This window comes from Neoarius graeffei, chromosome 16, assembly GCF_027579695.1.
Source record: "Neoarius graeffei isolate fNeoGra1 chromosome 16, fNeoGra1.pri, whole genome shotgun sequence".
NCBI lineage: Eukaryota > Metazoa > Chordata > Actinopteri > Siluriformes > Ariidae > Neoarius > Neoarius graeffei.
Window position 1 is genome coordinate 58,098,723 of NC_083584.1, and position 15,232 is coordinate 58,113,954.

At 44.2% G+C, this 15,232-nt stretch overlaps 1 protein-coding gene across 1 annotated transcript in view; it reads right to left on the bottom strand.

Moving 5' to 3' along the window:
• The window catches only part of dpf1 (double PHD fingers 1), a 99,918-nt gene extending 90,364 nt beyond the window's left edge, over positions 1-9,554 (bottom strand). Inside the window, exon 1 of the mRNA XM_060942170.1 lies at positions 9,433-9,554. Within this exon, the coding sequence (XP_060798153.1) occupies positions 9,433-9,554 (122 nt within the window). The remainder of the gene's footprint in view (positions 1-9,432) is intronic.
• Between the last annotated feature and the right edge of the window lie 5,678 nt (positions 9,555-15,232).

The following is a 15,232-nucleotide window of genomic DNA, read 5'->3' on the forward strand; positions in this document are numbered from 1 at the left end:
TGACATTTCCGGTTCTGAAATTGTATTCGATAGCGAAACTGCCAAACAGGAAGTGAGCTCATATCTGGGCCAATCTTTGGTCAATTGACATAAAAACTTGCTGTGGTGCACACAGCCATGCCCTTGAGAAAATGACATGAAGTTTCCATGGCAACTAGGCCCTGCTTGGCCCCTTCATTGCTGCTTGCAGCTATATTTTATGCTTATTTCTATTGTTGTAATGTTGCCACGATATATATAAACACGCACAAATATCACTGCATGTTGTACACTGCACTTGACAATAGAACCTGAATGGATTAAAACTACTCATGCACACAAGTCAGGAGTCGGCGAGGGTAACACTGAATGCGGCGGTGTTCAATCCAGCTGTGATTTTAGTAAATGCTGATGGCCTCCAGAGCTTTTCTGGAACATTGCTAGTACTCAGAAGGGCACAGTGCACCCCCATCCCCCATATATACTGGAGACTGCCTTTTTCAATTCTCATACACTCCTTCAATTCTTCCCCTATCACCTCGACCCCTCCCTTTCCTCAGATACCCAGCCAAATCAGCTCATTTCATTTATTTCCCATTTCAATCCGTTTTGCATGCAGAAAGTGCATCTCGATACACATTTTATTCATATTTTACCAAATATAGTATTTTGAAGCCATTGGACAACACCAATATATAAAAACATGCTCCCCTCCGCCCCACCCACACACACACAACATAAAGCGCACAGCTTCCATCCAAGTCTTCTTTAGTGTGACTTTATCATCAATAAAAAGCTAATGTACACAATTCTCATGTGCTTGTGTCCAGAATTTGTGAAATTTGGATCCGGTATCAGTCGTTTAGTCTCTGGTTCCTCTGAAGGGTTCTTCCTCATGTTGTCTCAGGGAGTTTTCCTCGCCAGTGTCGCCTCTGGCTTTCTCATTCGGAATCTAAATCTACACCCTGATATCCGTAAAGCTGCTTTGTGACAACACCTTTTTCTTATTATGCGATTAAATTTTATTTAAAATGTAATTGCTGAAGCTTGATTATTTTTAAATCAGTCATCAGAGCACCAGCATTGGACAAAACAAAAAAAAATGCCACCGCACGTACATGTGCCTCTGTCATCCTGTAATGCAGGTTGATTGAATCTGACCTTGTGCAAAATTTATAGGAATGATCTCATTAATGAAGCTCTGACCACAAAGCTCCCCGTCCCACAAAGCTTTAACCTTTTATTTATGGTTCTTGTGAAGTCTTGTATATATGCAGTCCTGCTCTAGTTTCTAGTTTGTTTGTGCTTTGGTTTCTGGAAAATCACGTGAGCTGAGTGTGATTCAGTTTGTAATCGGATCCCGGCTTTTTCAAAATATCCTGCATCGCAAAACAATCACACCTTTCAGTGCAGGATTGACAGATCACTCGGGCTGAACGAAATGACAATATAATTTCGATATCGTGATAAATTGTCACAATACAGTTTTCATGAAAGTATTGTAGTATCAAATCAATCAAAGTCCTTCCCACGCCACATGGCGCGGCGCCGATCTCAGTTTCCGTAGCCCTCGGCCTCTCACATAGCTACGGTTACAGTGGGGGGCTAGTCCTCTGGTAACCACGAGAGTTTGACTCCCCACTCACATCTGTATTGCAGCATGCCTTGCCAGATGGCAGTAGGTACCATTTTTATAATGGTCTTTGGTATGACCCGACCATGAGTAGAACTCGCGATCTCCCGATCGAGAGGCGGACACGCTAACCACTAGGCCATTAGCCGGTAGTATTGTAGTACGGGGATATATTTTTAGAAACTTTGTGATTTTTATAACAGTTACAATCTCTGTTGGCAGATTTGATTTTTTTTTAACCCTTTCAATTTTTTTCAACATTATAATTTTTTACAGATTTGTTGCATTTACTTTTAGGGCCATTAAATAAGAAGTGTCATCAAACTAATGTTTAAAGGTTTATAGTAAACATTTAAGTGCAGCATTTCTGTTTGCTGGCGTTTCTTTTTTTTATTTTTTCGGAAACCTCCGTGTGGTAATGCGCACTGTGTCATGTATTATAGAAACGTCCTGAAATATCGTAACATGCCATGTTTGTCATATCACCCACCCTTCCAAGCCGCCACAGAATTATTGTACCTGATCAAACAATTATCATTCATGTTGGTTTGTTCGTGGAAGTATACAGTAAAACTGAACATAGTAAGCATGTGAATTGCAAACAGCAAAACAACAACATCATTACAGCCTGGTATTATTATTAAAGTTATTATATTTCCGTACTGTAGTATGATTTGTATGACTTGAATTGAACGGGTTTAATGCAAACCTGAGTGACTCAAAAACATGAATAAATAATCACTATACATCATGTCAAATTGAATCTATTGAGAATTTTATTCAAAAAAAAAATGTGAGTGGAAAGTTCAGGAATAAAATACGCTCCAGAGCCAATAAATAGCCAAAATACTATTGCAGACGTTTCCTAATAAGAGTGAAGTTTGAGAACTATTCCATGTGCTGCTTAGCCTGACCACGTCACGTCAACCTTCTCTCTTTTCTGTCTCAAACACACCTGGATTCGTCTCTCCATAACAACATCATCCAGATCGCTCAGTTACCTTCGATGATGTCACATCTTTTTATTTGGGCCAATCGGAGTCCGAGTCTCTCCCCAGCCATTTCTGGCCTCTTTTAGAAGGCCATGCTTACTGATCCCCCGTGAAAATGGCTGGTGGGACTGCTTCGTCAGAGGCGAGATGAATATTTCTTCCTTTGGCACTTTAATAACGAAGGCCTGGGGAGAAGGTCCATCCACGTAATAACAGCCAAAGTGGAGAAGCCATAAATCTTCTGATGGACCTACACACAGGGCTGCGCATTGCTGGATAGCTCTGAATGCACAGTCTGATTCACACACACACACCATGCCTCGCACAAACAGAGAAGACCACGCGAGTGGAAATGTGGAGTGCAGGTGAATAATAAGGAACATATTGTTTTTAGGTTGCGGCTGAAAGAAGGGAGAGCGCAGCTGTGAAAGTATTTTGATCGAACAGCCAATGGAGACCTGTTTTTTGTGATAATATTGAGTAGCCCCTTTCAATCAAAATGCTCAGTGGTGGGTTTCCCAAAAGCCTCTTAACGCTAAGAGCATCTTAACTAGGAGACAGAGAGAGAGAGTGTTCATTGTGCTGCTCGCTCTACCATTTAATGATGATCTTTGTGCTGCGACGCTTTTGGGAAACTCAGCACTGTTCAGTTCATCAGTCTGCACTAAATTCTCAGCAACGCTCAACCTCCAGTCTTTAGACAAAAACAGTCCCAGAGCGAACTTCCATCGTTTCTACACTAAAGGGCAGGCTGGTATACATGTGCTCTCAAACGTATCAGGCTTTCTGATTGGTTGCTCTTCAAATTTCTCTGAAAGCGGATTATTTTGGACTTTTGTGGAACCTTGCGCAACAACAATTACCGATGGTTGCAAGAAAAATACACAGTATGAAGGAGCAAGGCTGGGGCTGATTTCTTTCTGGCCCAGACTGTAGCTTTATCATCTATCAGTGACACTCGTGGCTGGTGATTAAACAGAGTGAAATCTTTATTCGGGAAGATATTTAGAAGAGAAACTAAAAGATGATAGTCTTAGCACATGCTAAGTACAAACTAAACAAAATAGTAGATGACAGAATCATACGTTTCATGTTTGCTTTTCAGCTGAAAAATAGCATGAACCTGGAGAGAAATAATTCAAAATTAGAAATCACAAATGCCTGTCTTTAAGTGTGTGTGTAAGAGAGAGAAAGAGAGAGAGAGAGAGAGAGAGAGAGAGAGAGAGAGAGAGATTGCTACACATCATCCTTATTATGCCATTACATCAACCTTGTGATCTACACTAATGCATTGCTGAACCCTAATAATTTCATTGTCGAGCGACTGATAGGTATGAGATTTTAGCCCTGTGTTTAATATCCCGACCATCCATCACTGCTTATACTGCTGTAATAAATAGCGACACACTGATTTACACTTGAACCACCGCGTTACCTCCTTCTATGCCTTCAGCAAACCGTGTGGCTTTGTCACATTCTCACGATCCTCTTAAACCAAACCTGAGTGAAGTTTCAGCAACATACTGTAGCATGCAGCAATCGCTCAGCACCCGCTGTAGAGGAACTCGAGTTGTGTGTGTGGCCTACTGACGAGGAAGGTTCTCCATGAGGTACCTCAACACTAGCTCACTGAGTGACAGTCAGTTAGGTAGCTGGCTTTGGAGAAATAGGTCATCGAGCTAAAAATACCTCTCTCACTGTCTCTCTCTCTCTCTCTCTTTTCGATCCGAAGACAAAGAATATCTGCCTGGAAAATATATAAAGATCTGACGGATTGGATGGTCCATCAGCCTCTGAAAGAAATTTCTTACAGCATTCTAGATGACGCTGCGCAAATAAACAAGGAAAGAGGGCCAGATGAAGAGAATGGTTCGAGGAGACGCAGGCATGAGAGCACTTGATGAGCTTTTATGGAGTTACAGAATACAGAAATCCTTTTCCTCAAATCGCCGATGCAAGACAGAAGAACTATCAGAGCCATCGGCTGAGAAAACCGCCTCAGACAAAATGCCACAAGAGGAAGGCATAATGAATGCCAGAAGCAGTTAGGAGAAATATCATTACACCATACAAACAGATGAGAAGGGAAAAAAAAAAAAACGCAAGATGGGAGTGTTCGAGTCTGAGAACAGGAGAATGAGTAAAAAGAGAGGGAAGGAAGGAAAGGGATTAAAAACGACTAATCCAGTGGACAATCCCTGTGAAAGCTGTGGATCTTTGGGGAGACCTGTCTGTTAATGGATCATCAGACATCTTCTCAGGAACCATTTCAACTCAATCGTCCAGAACAACCAAATCTAGCAGTCTATCACACCCTAGACATAACGGTTCACATCGTCTGGTGTTCAGTTCATCATTTGTTCAATTTTAATTGTAAGACCAGAATTCTAACAGGTATGCAAGGGGCACATCTGGGATTTTTTTTTCCCATGCGTATACCTGTATACCAGGCATTGTTTTGAAGCAAATGGTCGACATTTCAAATGAGCAAACCAGGAGATGACAAAAATATCCACTCCTTGTGGGTTTTGGTTCGGCTTCCTGCCATTCCATAAGAAACGACACAGATCTCAGGGCACTCTCAGAAAAAAACAATACTAAACGGCACCATTCCTTTTCACTTGGCTCAGGATACACACACACACCTTTTCACTGGTAAAGGTGCATACCTGGTCCTGTTATACTGTATGTCTTAAATCACAGGTTCCGAACCCTGTTCTTGGAGAACCTTGGAGTTCATGGAAAGCACTAAAGCATGGAGGACGAGTGCTACTCCATTCATTGTCATTTTTAAAAAGGTATACGTTATCCATCTCACCTTTCCAGGTAAAAGATACAGCCAAAAGTACAATATGTGGACACCTGACCACCCTTATGTCATTTTGAACATCCCATTCCAGATTTATTCTCCTTTACTGTTATAATAAACTCCACTCTTCTGGGAAGGCTTTCCACTAGATTTTGGGGCGTGGCTGTAGGGATTTGTGTTCATTCAGCTCCAAGAGCATTAATGAGCTCAGTCACTGATGTTGGGTGAGGAGGCCTGGGGTGCTGCCGATTCATCCCAAAGGTGCTCGGTGGGGTTGTGTTCAGGGTATTGTCATGCTGGAACAGCTTTGGACCTCTTAGTTCCAGTGAAGGGAAACTGTAATGCTCCAGAGTACAAAGTCATTCGATACAATTGTGTGCTCCAAACTTTGTGGCACCAGTTTGGCAAAGAACCAGATTTGGGTATGATGGTCAGGTGTCCATATACTTTTGGCCAAAGTGTATACATAAATATTCTGTACATATTGTACAAGGTGGGGGCGGCACGGTGGTGTAGTGGTTAGCGCTGTCGCCTCACAACAAGAAGGTCCGGGTTCGAGCCCCGTGGCCGGCAAGGGCCTTTCTGTGCGGAGTTTGCATGTTCTCCCCATGTGCGCGTGGGTTTCCTCTGGGTGCTCCGGTTTCCCCCACAGTCCAAAGACATGCAGGTTAGGTTAACTGGTGACTCTAAATTGACTGTAGGTGTGAATGCGAGTGTGAATGGTTGTCTGTGTCTATGTGTCAGCCCTGTGATGACCTGGCGACTTGTCCAGGGTGTACCCCGCCTTTCGCCCGCAGCCAGCTGGGATAGGCTCCAGCTTGCCTGCGACCCTGTAGAACAGGATAAAGCGGCTAGAGATAATGAGATGAGATATTGTACAAGGTGCAAAAGGTGTACCCTTTAGGATCCCCACAGCACTCAGAAGGAACGGTGCCGGGTTTTTTGTTTTTTGTTGTTTTTTTTTGCAAGTTTTGTAATCATATAAATCAAAAGCATGTGAAAATGTGTAACTTTAAAAATACTCTGCCAGGCCAAAAAAAAAAAAAAGTCACACACATATATTTCATTGGAAAGCATTTCACCTTGATTACGGCACACCTTCACCATGGCATTGTTTCAACAACCTGATCCATCATCACAACCTATATTTCCACCCAGAGTGGCATTAAGCTCTCACTGAGATCTTGTCTTGATGACAGGAAAGTCAAACCTCTTTGTAAAATCCTCGAGCATCTCAGAGACTCTCAGTGGGGTTAAGGTCGGGACTCTGTGGTGGTTAATTCATGTGTGAAAATGATTCCTCATGCTCCCTGAACCACTCTTTCACTGAGTTCTAATTTTATTCCTGTGCCATCAGAGAAGAAAAACCCCACTGATGTGAACCTGGTCATTCAGTACATTCAGGTCATCAGCTGACTTCATTTTATTGCCCCATACCGTTGCTGAGCCTCGACCTGTTCACCTGAAGCAACCCCAGATCATAACGCTGCCTCCAGATGGGGCATCGCTTCATGCGCTTCCCTTCTTATTCTGACACGCCCATCACTCAGGAATCGGGTCAATCTAGACTCATCAGACCACATGACCTTTTCCTACTGCTCCAGAGCCCAATCTTTTCGCTCCCTAACAAACTGAAGCCTTTTCTCTTGATTAGTCTCACTAACAAGTGGTTTTCTTATGGACACACAGCTGTTTAGTCCCAATCCTGTGAGTTCTCATTACCTCGTGCTTGTGGAAATGAGCTTACTTTCATTATTAAACACAGTCGTGAGTTCTGTGTTGATTTTTTACAATTCATCCTGACCAAGCTTTTCAGTGCTCTCTGATCATGGTCAGTCAAGATTTTTTTTTCCAAACACATTTCTTCCATGAAGCTGATGGTTCTTCTCTATCCTTCCAGGTTTAATAATGGGCTACGAACTGTCCAGTGCAATTCCAGTCATTTCAGCTCAGATCTCCATCTTTGCTTGATGCAAGCCAAAACACAGTAATGTCTTCCACGACCACAGGATAGGCCTTCCAACATGCTCACTTAAATGAGAATCTACTCACTGCATCAGTTCGAGGTGAAAGAACTGCTGTAACTGAAACACTTCAATCCAAATGATGACTTTTTTGTGTGTGTATACACTACACTATATGACTCCTGACCATCATACTCATGTATGGGTTTATCGCAACAAAGTTTGAAGCACATAACTGTCTTTGTTTGTTGTCGCGTTACAGTTTCCCTTCACTGCAGGAACTAATACCCCTTTTCCACCAAATCAGTTCCAGGGCTGGTTCGGGGCTGGTGCTGGTTCACAACTCATTCAACTTGCGAGCCAGCTGAGAACCAGTTTGCTTTTCCACAGCTCGGGGTGCTAAGGGGAGCCACGTCATTACGTCACTGTATATGTCAGTTACGTCGCTGCGTTTGCATAAACCTTGGCGTGAACATCGAAGCAACAACAACACAGAGAAGAAGAAGAAGCAGCAACAACAACAACAATAATGGATGACAGCTGCTTTACTGCATCCATGATATCTCATCGCTCATTTAAAAATGCCGACCTTTCGCGATCTTGCTATTGTTGTTGGTCTTAACAACTCCGCCCCCCCCCGCTGACGTAAGCGGTTCTTTCCTCTGGCCCAGCAGAGAGCTGGTGCTAGCCTGGAACCGTTTTTTCTGGCCCCAGAGCCAGTTCTTTGTCAGTGGAAACAGAAACCCCGGTTCCAAACTAAGCACTGGCCCCGAACCAGCCCTGGAACTGATTTGGTGGAAAAGGGGCATATGTTCCAGCATGATGTACACAAATGCGAGCTCCAGGAAGACATGGTGTGTGAAGGTTGGAGTGAAGAACTCGAGTGTCCTGCACAGAGCCCTGACTGAACTCAACACATTTGGGATGAACTGGAACACCGACCTCAATAATGAACACAAATCCCCACAGCCACACCCCAAAATCTAGTGGAAAGCCTTCGCAGAAGAGAAGAGAAGAGTAGAACTGGAAAGGGGAATAAATCTGGAATGAGACGTTCAACATGTGTATGGATGTGATGGTCGGGTGTCTACATACTTTTGGCCAGGCAGCGTATGCAACCGGACCTTCAGGACAAGGGGAAGGAATTGAATTGTGTGTGTGTGTGTGTGTGTGTGTGTGTTTTCTTTTACAGTTCCTTTGTAAGAGGACAAGATTGAGATCTGACTCTTTTGAAGGAATACCAATGCACAGACTGAAAACCAAACATCTCTCTCTCTCTCTCTCTCTCTCTCTGCACAAAGGATCTGAGAGGAAACTTGACGGAATGTGAACTGATGCTCTTCCAGCGCGCGTTGCGTTCGATGCCCAGTGTCAGAAATCAAAGCAGCAATAAGAAGTGGACATGCATATCTCTCTCTCTCTCTCTCTCTGCACAAAGGATCTGAGAGGAAACTTGACGGAATGTGAACTGATGCTCCTCCAGCGCGCGTTGCGTTCGATGCCCAGAATAAAACAGTGTCAGAAATCAAAGCAGCAATAAGAAGTGGACATGCATCTCTCTCTCTCTCTCTCTCTCTCTCACACACACACACACACACACACACAATCTCTTCTTCTTCTTCCTCGAGCGCGTGAACATGCAGTGCCGGCGCGCGCCGGTTCCCCGGTTCCGTTCAGCATACCAATGAACGTCCCTGAACGGATCTGAGCATTCAGGAGCATCAGTGTGATTAGTTGGGATGCTGAGACCAAGTTGCGGTCCATCAGTGCCGCACACACCGGAACATTCCTCCGTGTGGCTCAGAAGCGCGCGCGCTCCAGCCGCAGCACCGCCGGCGCGTCTCCGGTCTGCGGCATCCCATAATAACCCGGTTCGTGCCGTGAATTCCTTCATGCTATTTTTATACACAGGAATAAAACCCACCGTTACTTTATTATTATTATTATTATTATTATTATTATTATTATTATTTAATGATGTTTGGCATTCTGACACTGCGCTCCCGGAAATGAGGATTTTTTAATTTTTTTAAAAAATATATATGTTTTACTTACGATTTGGGAGGGTTCTGGACCGCTGTGGCCATTTTAGACTCGGACTGAGAGAATGTGTGAGAGCTGCAGATCCCCGGTATTGTACATGAAGCTCCGAATGTAAGCAGCAATTTCAATTTCATTCATTCTCAGGGGCTGCGGGTGCAGCAGCTGGCCAATAGGAGCGCAGGAGCGCGACGCACAGGCTCATGGGAAATGGAGTTTCTAGCGCGGGCTCTCTTCAAGCGTGGCACGAGCGCATACTACAACAACCGGCATGTATTCGTGCACGCGGTGGAACAGACCCGCCTCACAGTCTAAACATGTTACTGTAAAGTCAAGGTTGGAATGCACCCGCCCCACACACACACACCTGCTCTCTCTCTCTCTCTCTCTCTCTCTCTCTCTCTCTGGGGTTCATGATCAGTCTATTTTCTGCCATGTTTGTGTTCATCTAAAGTAGCCATCACGTGTGTGTGCGTGTGTGTGTGTCCGCAGTTTGTGCTCCTGTCTCTGTGTGTATTGTATGGAGTTTGTTTTAACTTGCTGGATTCTGTGGCACCACCTGGAGCAGACATCTGGAGTAGCATGAGATGCCAGTACAGGCTTTATCTCTTCACCCTGATGACCAGCTGAAGTGATAATTGATAACACGCCAAATATCCCATCATGGTTTTGCTTATCAGTAGGATACTGACTACTCCATTCCTGATGTGCAGCTCACCACAGTGGAATTTAGGATCACGTCTTAAACATTGCTTTTATTTGCTCCAATGGAGTCCAAGCTTCTGGAATCATGCACACTGTACTGTGTTGCTTATTAATTGATTCACAGAAAGCCACGTGTCCATCTCTAGTGCTGTAAAAAGAAAGTTCATGCCAAACCATCCCAACATCTGTCCTGGAGTATCCCCTGTCCTGGAGTATCCCCTGTCCAGCCTACCCCTGTCCTGGAGTACCACCTGTACAGTCTACATCTGTCCTGGAGTATCCCATGTCCTGGAGTATCCCCTGTCCTGGAGTACCACCTGTATAACCTACCCCTGTCATGGAGTACCACCTGTACAGCTTACCCTTGTCCAGGAGTACCACCTGTATAGCCTACCCCTGTCATGGAATACCACCTGTACAGCCTACCCTTGTCCTGGAGTACCACCTGTACAGCCTACCCTTGTCCTGGAGTACCACCTGTACAGCCTAACCTTGTCCTGGAGTACCACCTGTATAGCCTACCCTTGTCCTGGAGTACCACCTGTACAGCCTACCCTTGTCCTGGAGTACCACCTGTACAGTCTACCCTTGTCCTGGAGTACCACCTGTACAGCCTAACCTTGTCCTGGAGTACCACCTGTACAGCCTACCCTTGTCCTGGAGTACCACCTGTACAGCCTACCCTTGTCCTGGAGTACCACCTGTACATCCTAACCTTGTCCTGGAGTACCACTTGTACAGCCTAACCTTGTCCTGGAGTACCACCTGTATAGCCTACCCTTGTCCTAGAGTACCACCTGTACAGCCTACCCTTGTCCTGGAGTACCACCTGTACATCCTATGTCTGTCCTGGAGTATCCCCTGTCCTGGAGTATCCCCTTGTCCTGGAGTACCACCTGTACAGCCTACCCTTGTCCTGGAGTACCACCTGTACAGCCTACCCTTGTCCTGGAGTACCACCTGTACAGCCTAACCTTGTCCTGGAGTACCACCTGTACAGCCTACCCTTGTCCTGGAGTACCACCTGTACAGCCTACCCTTGTCCTGGAGTACCACCTGTACATCCTAACCTTGTCCTGGAGTACCACCTGTACAGCCTAACCTTGTCCTGGAGTACCACCTGTATAGCCTACCCTTGTCCTGGAGTACTACCTGTACAGCCTACCCTTGTCCTGGAGTACCACCTGTACAGCCTACCCTTGTCCTGGAGAACCACCTGTCCTGGAGTACCACCTGTACATCCTATGTCTGTCCTGGAGTATCCCCTGTCCTGGAGTATCCCCTGTCCAGCCTACCCCTGTCCTGGAGTACCACCTGTACAGTCTACATCTGTCCTGGAGTATCCCATGTCCTGGAGTATCCCCTGTCCTGGAGTACCACCTGTATAGCCTACCCTTGTCCTGGAGTACCACCTGTACAGCCTACCCTTGTCCAGGAGTACCACCTGTATAGCCTACCCTTGTCCTGGAGTACCACCTGTACAGCCTACCCTTTTCATGGAATACCACCTGTACAGCCTACCCTTGTCCTGGAGTATCACCTGTACAGTCTACCCTTCTCCTGGAGTACCACCTGTACAGCTTACCCTTATCCTGGAGCACCACCTGTACAGCCTACCTTTGTCCTGGAGTACCACCTGTACAGCCTACCCTTGTCCTGGAGTACCACCTGTATAGCCTACCCTTGTCCTGGAGTACCACCTGTACAGCCTACTCTTGTCCTGGAGTACCACCTGTATAGCCTACCCCTGTCCTGGAGTACCACCTGTACATCCTACCCTTGCCATGGAGTACCACCTGTACAGCCTACCCTTGTCATGGAGTTCTACCTAATCTTATGTACCCCTGTCCTGCAGTTGTTGTTTTTCCAGTTTTCTGTGCTCCAACACACCTGATTCACGTAATCACAGAATAACCATCCCTTTCTGAGTCAAAGTGGGTGTGTTAGATGAGGTTAAAAACTAAAACATGAACAGGATGAGGGTAGGCCAGCTCCTGGACCTGGGCTGGGAACCTGTGGCTTTTACATTTTGTACAGGAGACTGAAAATGAAATGTTGTTGGTCACTGTGGAACACAGTTTCACTGAATACCTCTGAAATATGCTCCATTTAGCTAACACACAGACATCACCTTTTTTTCCACTGGTTGTTTTTGAACGTGATGCTCAGGATTGAGAGCAGATGGAGCCAGTGAGATGTCCAGCAGATGGAGCCAGTGAGTCACCTGTGTTCAAAGTGCAGACAAAAGCCTTTTTAAACTAATTTTAACCAGTTTGCTTTCAGATGGTTTGACACATAAAGAAGCACTTTTTTTTTTTTTTTTTTTGCTTGGTTGCATCTTCTGTGCTCTGATGCTGAAACTATGATACCAGATAAAGAAAAAGTAATTCTCCATTAAATCAGTGTCACATTGACTGATTCCCAGATTCACCCTTAAAGGAAACGGCAAAGTGAAAATTGTTGTTCATGTTTCAAAATAGTTAATGCTTTAAATCTTTTTCAATCATATGCTCACCATAATATATGCAGAAAGACAAACTATTGATATAAAGTGTGATTATCATCTGGCGGCTGTGTGCATTGTGAACAGCCTGAGACAGGAGAACATGTGATTTAATCCTTTCAGTAATAGTATGAAAGAGAAAATTGAATTGAATTATTAGATCCACTGAAATGAGTGGGATTACAGTTCACTGCTGCATGGCGGCCATCTCACAAGCTCTCCAAAACAAATGAGTTGAATTTTCTGAGAGCATGAAAGAAATTTTAATTAATTATGCCTCAGATGTTATTCTGAAGATAGATGATGGGACCGAGTGTTCACCTTCTCTGGGTCTCAACACGTAGAGGAATAAAGGGCAGAGAGACGGCAGACAAATCAGTTAAAAATGCAGCATTGAAAGAGGGGAATGATGTGGAGGTCAGCCTCTTTAAAACAGAACTGAAGATCTTAATTAAGATGAAGATGAAAGGGGAAGACAAAGGGAGGAGTAATGAACAAGAAGATGGCTCATTGAGAAGTTTTGGCAAAGATCCAGAAAAACAAAGGGAGGATCTCATGATTGACATGAGCAGATGGTGGTGGTGCAATGGGTTGTGCTGCCACCTCACAGGTCCATGATCCCTGATTTGAAGTTTCTGTGCATCTTCTCCCTTCGTCCACATGAGTGCGAGCAAGCAGGAGACAAACCGTGACAGATAGTTTGATGAGTCAGTTACCCACAAGTCTGAGCGTTTATTGGTCTCTAAAGGAACACGTGTGGAAGAAGAAGACAGTGTGAATGTAAAGAGGACTGAGGTCTCGTCTGAGGGCCACACTCGGAAAGTAAATTGTCAAGTCATCTTTGTGTGTTATGTTGTTTTGTTTTTTCAGTTGTCCATCCATCCATCCATCCATCCATCCATCCAGCCTGTTAGCACAGTACCAGAAGACCTAGTTTTTGGATGTTTGTAGGATTTATATGGAATTATCATAGCAATTGATCTGAAATATTTTTTTTCTTCAAATAAGTTCCTTCCTGTTTGAAGTGTATGTTAAGGATATTTCAGGCTGGCAAGAAAGATGAGACTTCTTGGAGGCAGAGGAATCCCTGTTGACACCACCAATATCAACTTGTCATTTTTATTTTAAATCTTTATTTGTTTGAGAAAAAAAAAGAAGAGAGTGTGTGAATGATGCCCTGTGATGGACTGGTGTGGATTCTCCAGCCTTGTGCCCAGTCAGGGTGGAAGGATTGGATTACTCACAGGAGCATAAATCAGAAATGGATTATAATTGAACATAATTGATTATCCTATTTTTTAAAAGGATAAATGACTGGTGTCGAAAAAAATTAATTCATATTTGTTATCTTGATGCATACACTACCGTTCAAAAGTTTGGGGTCACTTTGAAATGTCCTTATTTTTGAAAGAAAAGCACTGTTCTTTTCAATGAAGATCACTTTAAGCTAATCAGAAATGCACTCTATACATTGCTAATGTGGTAAATGACTATTCTAGCTGCAAATGTCTGGTTTTTGGTGCAATATCTCCATAGGTGTATAGAGGCCCATTTCCAGCAACTCTCACTCCAGTGTTCTAATGGTACAATGTGTTTGCTCGTTGCCTCAGAAGGCTAATGGATGATTAGAAAACCCTTGTACAATCATGTTAGCACAGCTGAAAACAGTTGAGCTCTTTAGAGAAGCTATAAAACTGACCTTCCTTTGAGCAGATTGAGTTTCTGGAGCATCACATTTGTGGGATCGATTAAATGCTCAAAATGGCCAGAAAAATGTCTTGACTATATTTTCTATTCATTTTACAACTTATGGTGGTAAATAAAAGTGTGACTTTTCATGGAAAACACAAAATTGTCTGGGTGACCCCAAACTTTTGAACGGTAGTGTAATTTGGTGAGGAAGGTGTGTAACGCGGCTGTAACAAACCAGACGCTCGCAGATTAAGAATAAACTCAGGCCCACTTTACACGGGGACGGTCTGAAACAAAAACGCAAAAGTCCGTTTTCATTCTCACTTTTTCCCGCGTCTACACGACCATTTTCAAGGAGGAAATCTGCATCTATACGGTGATGCATAAATGTGTGGAATTCAATTGGATGTGCATGCCAGGCGGCTAGGTGGTGCTGTGAAAGACCTCCGCTATGTCTGCACGCATACGCAACGTCTTCCGTCTTGTCTGATCTGCACATCTGCGCCGCAAAAACTTTGACTACTCTGGCTATGGTAAGTAAGAAAGTAAGTAAAAAAGTAAGAGCATACTATACCCGCCTCTGTTCATTAACGGTATATGTGCAGATTCGGTATAGATGTTCGAAGGACTCCTGGACGTTTATTAAAGCTGCCAGAGCAGCTTGAAGGTCCGTTGGATCGATGTAATCAGACATGCGCTTACTTTCTTACTTCCCGGGCTGGCATGTACAGTATATGACATATGTATGACGTAAACGCGTACCCGACATGAGCAGATCCGAGCAGAGTTTCGCGTATTGGGTAGTTTAGACGGATATGCAACGGGGGCTGTTTTTAACTTATCCACTCTGGAAGGCGTTTTCAATTTTTTCCGTTTTTCAGCCTCGGAAACGCCGTCCCCGTGTAGACGAAAGGC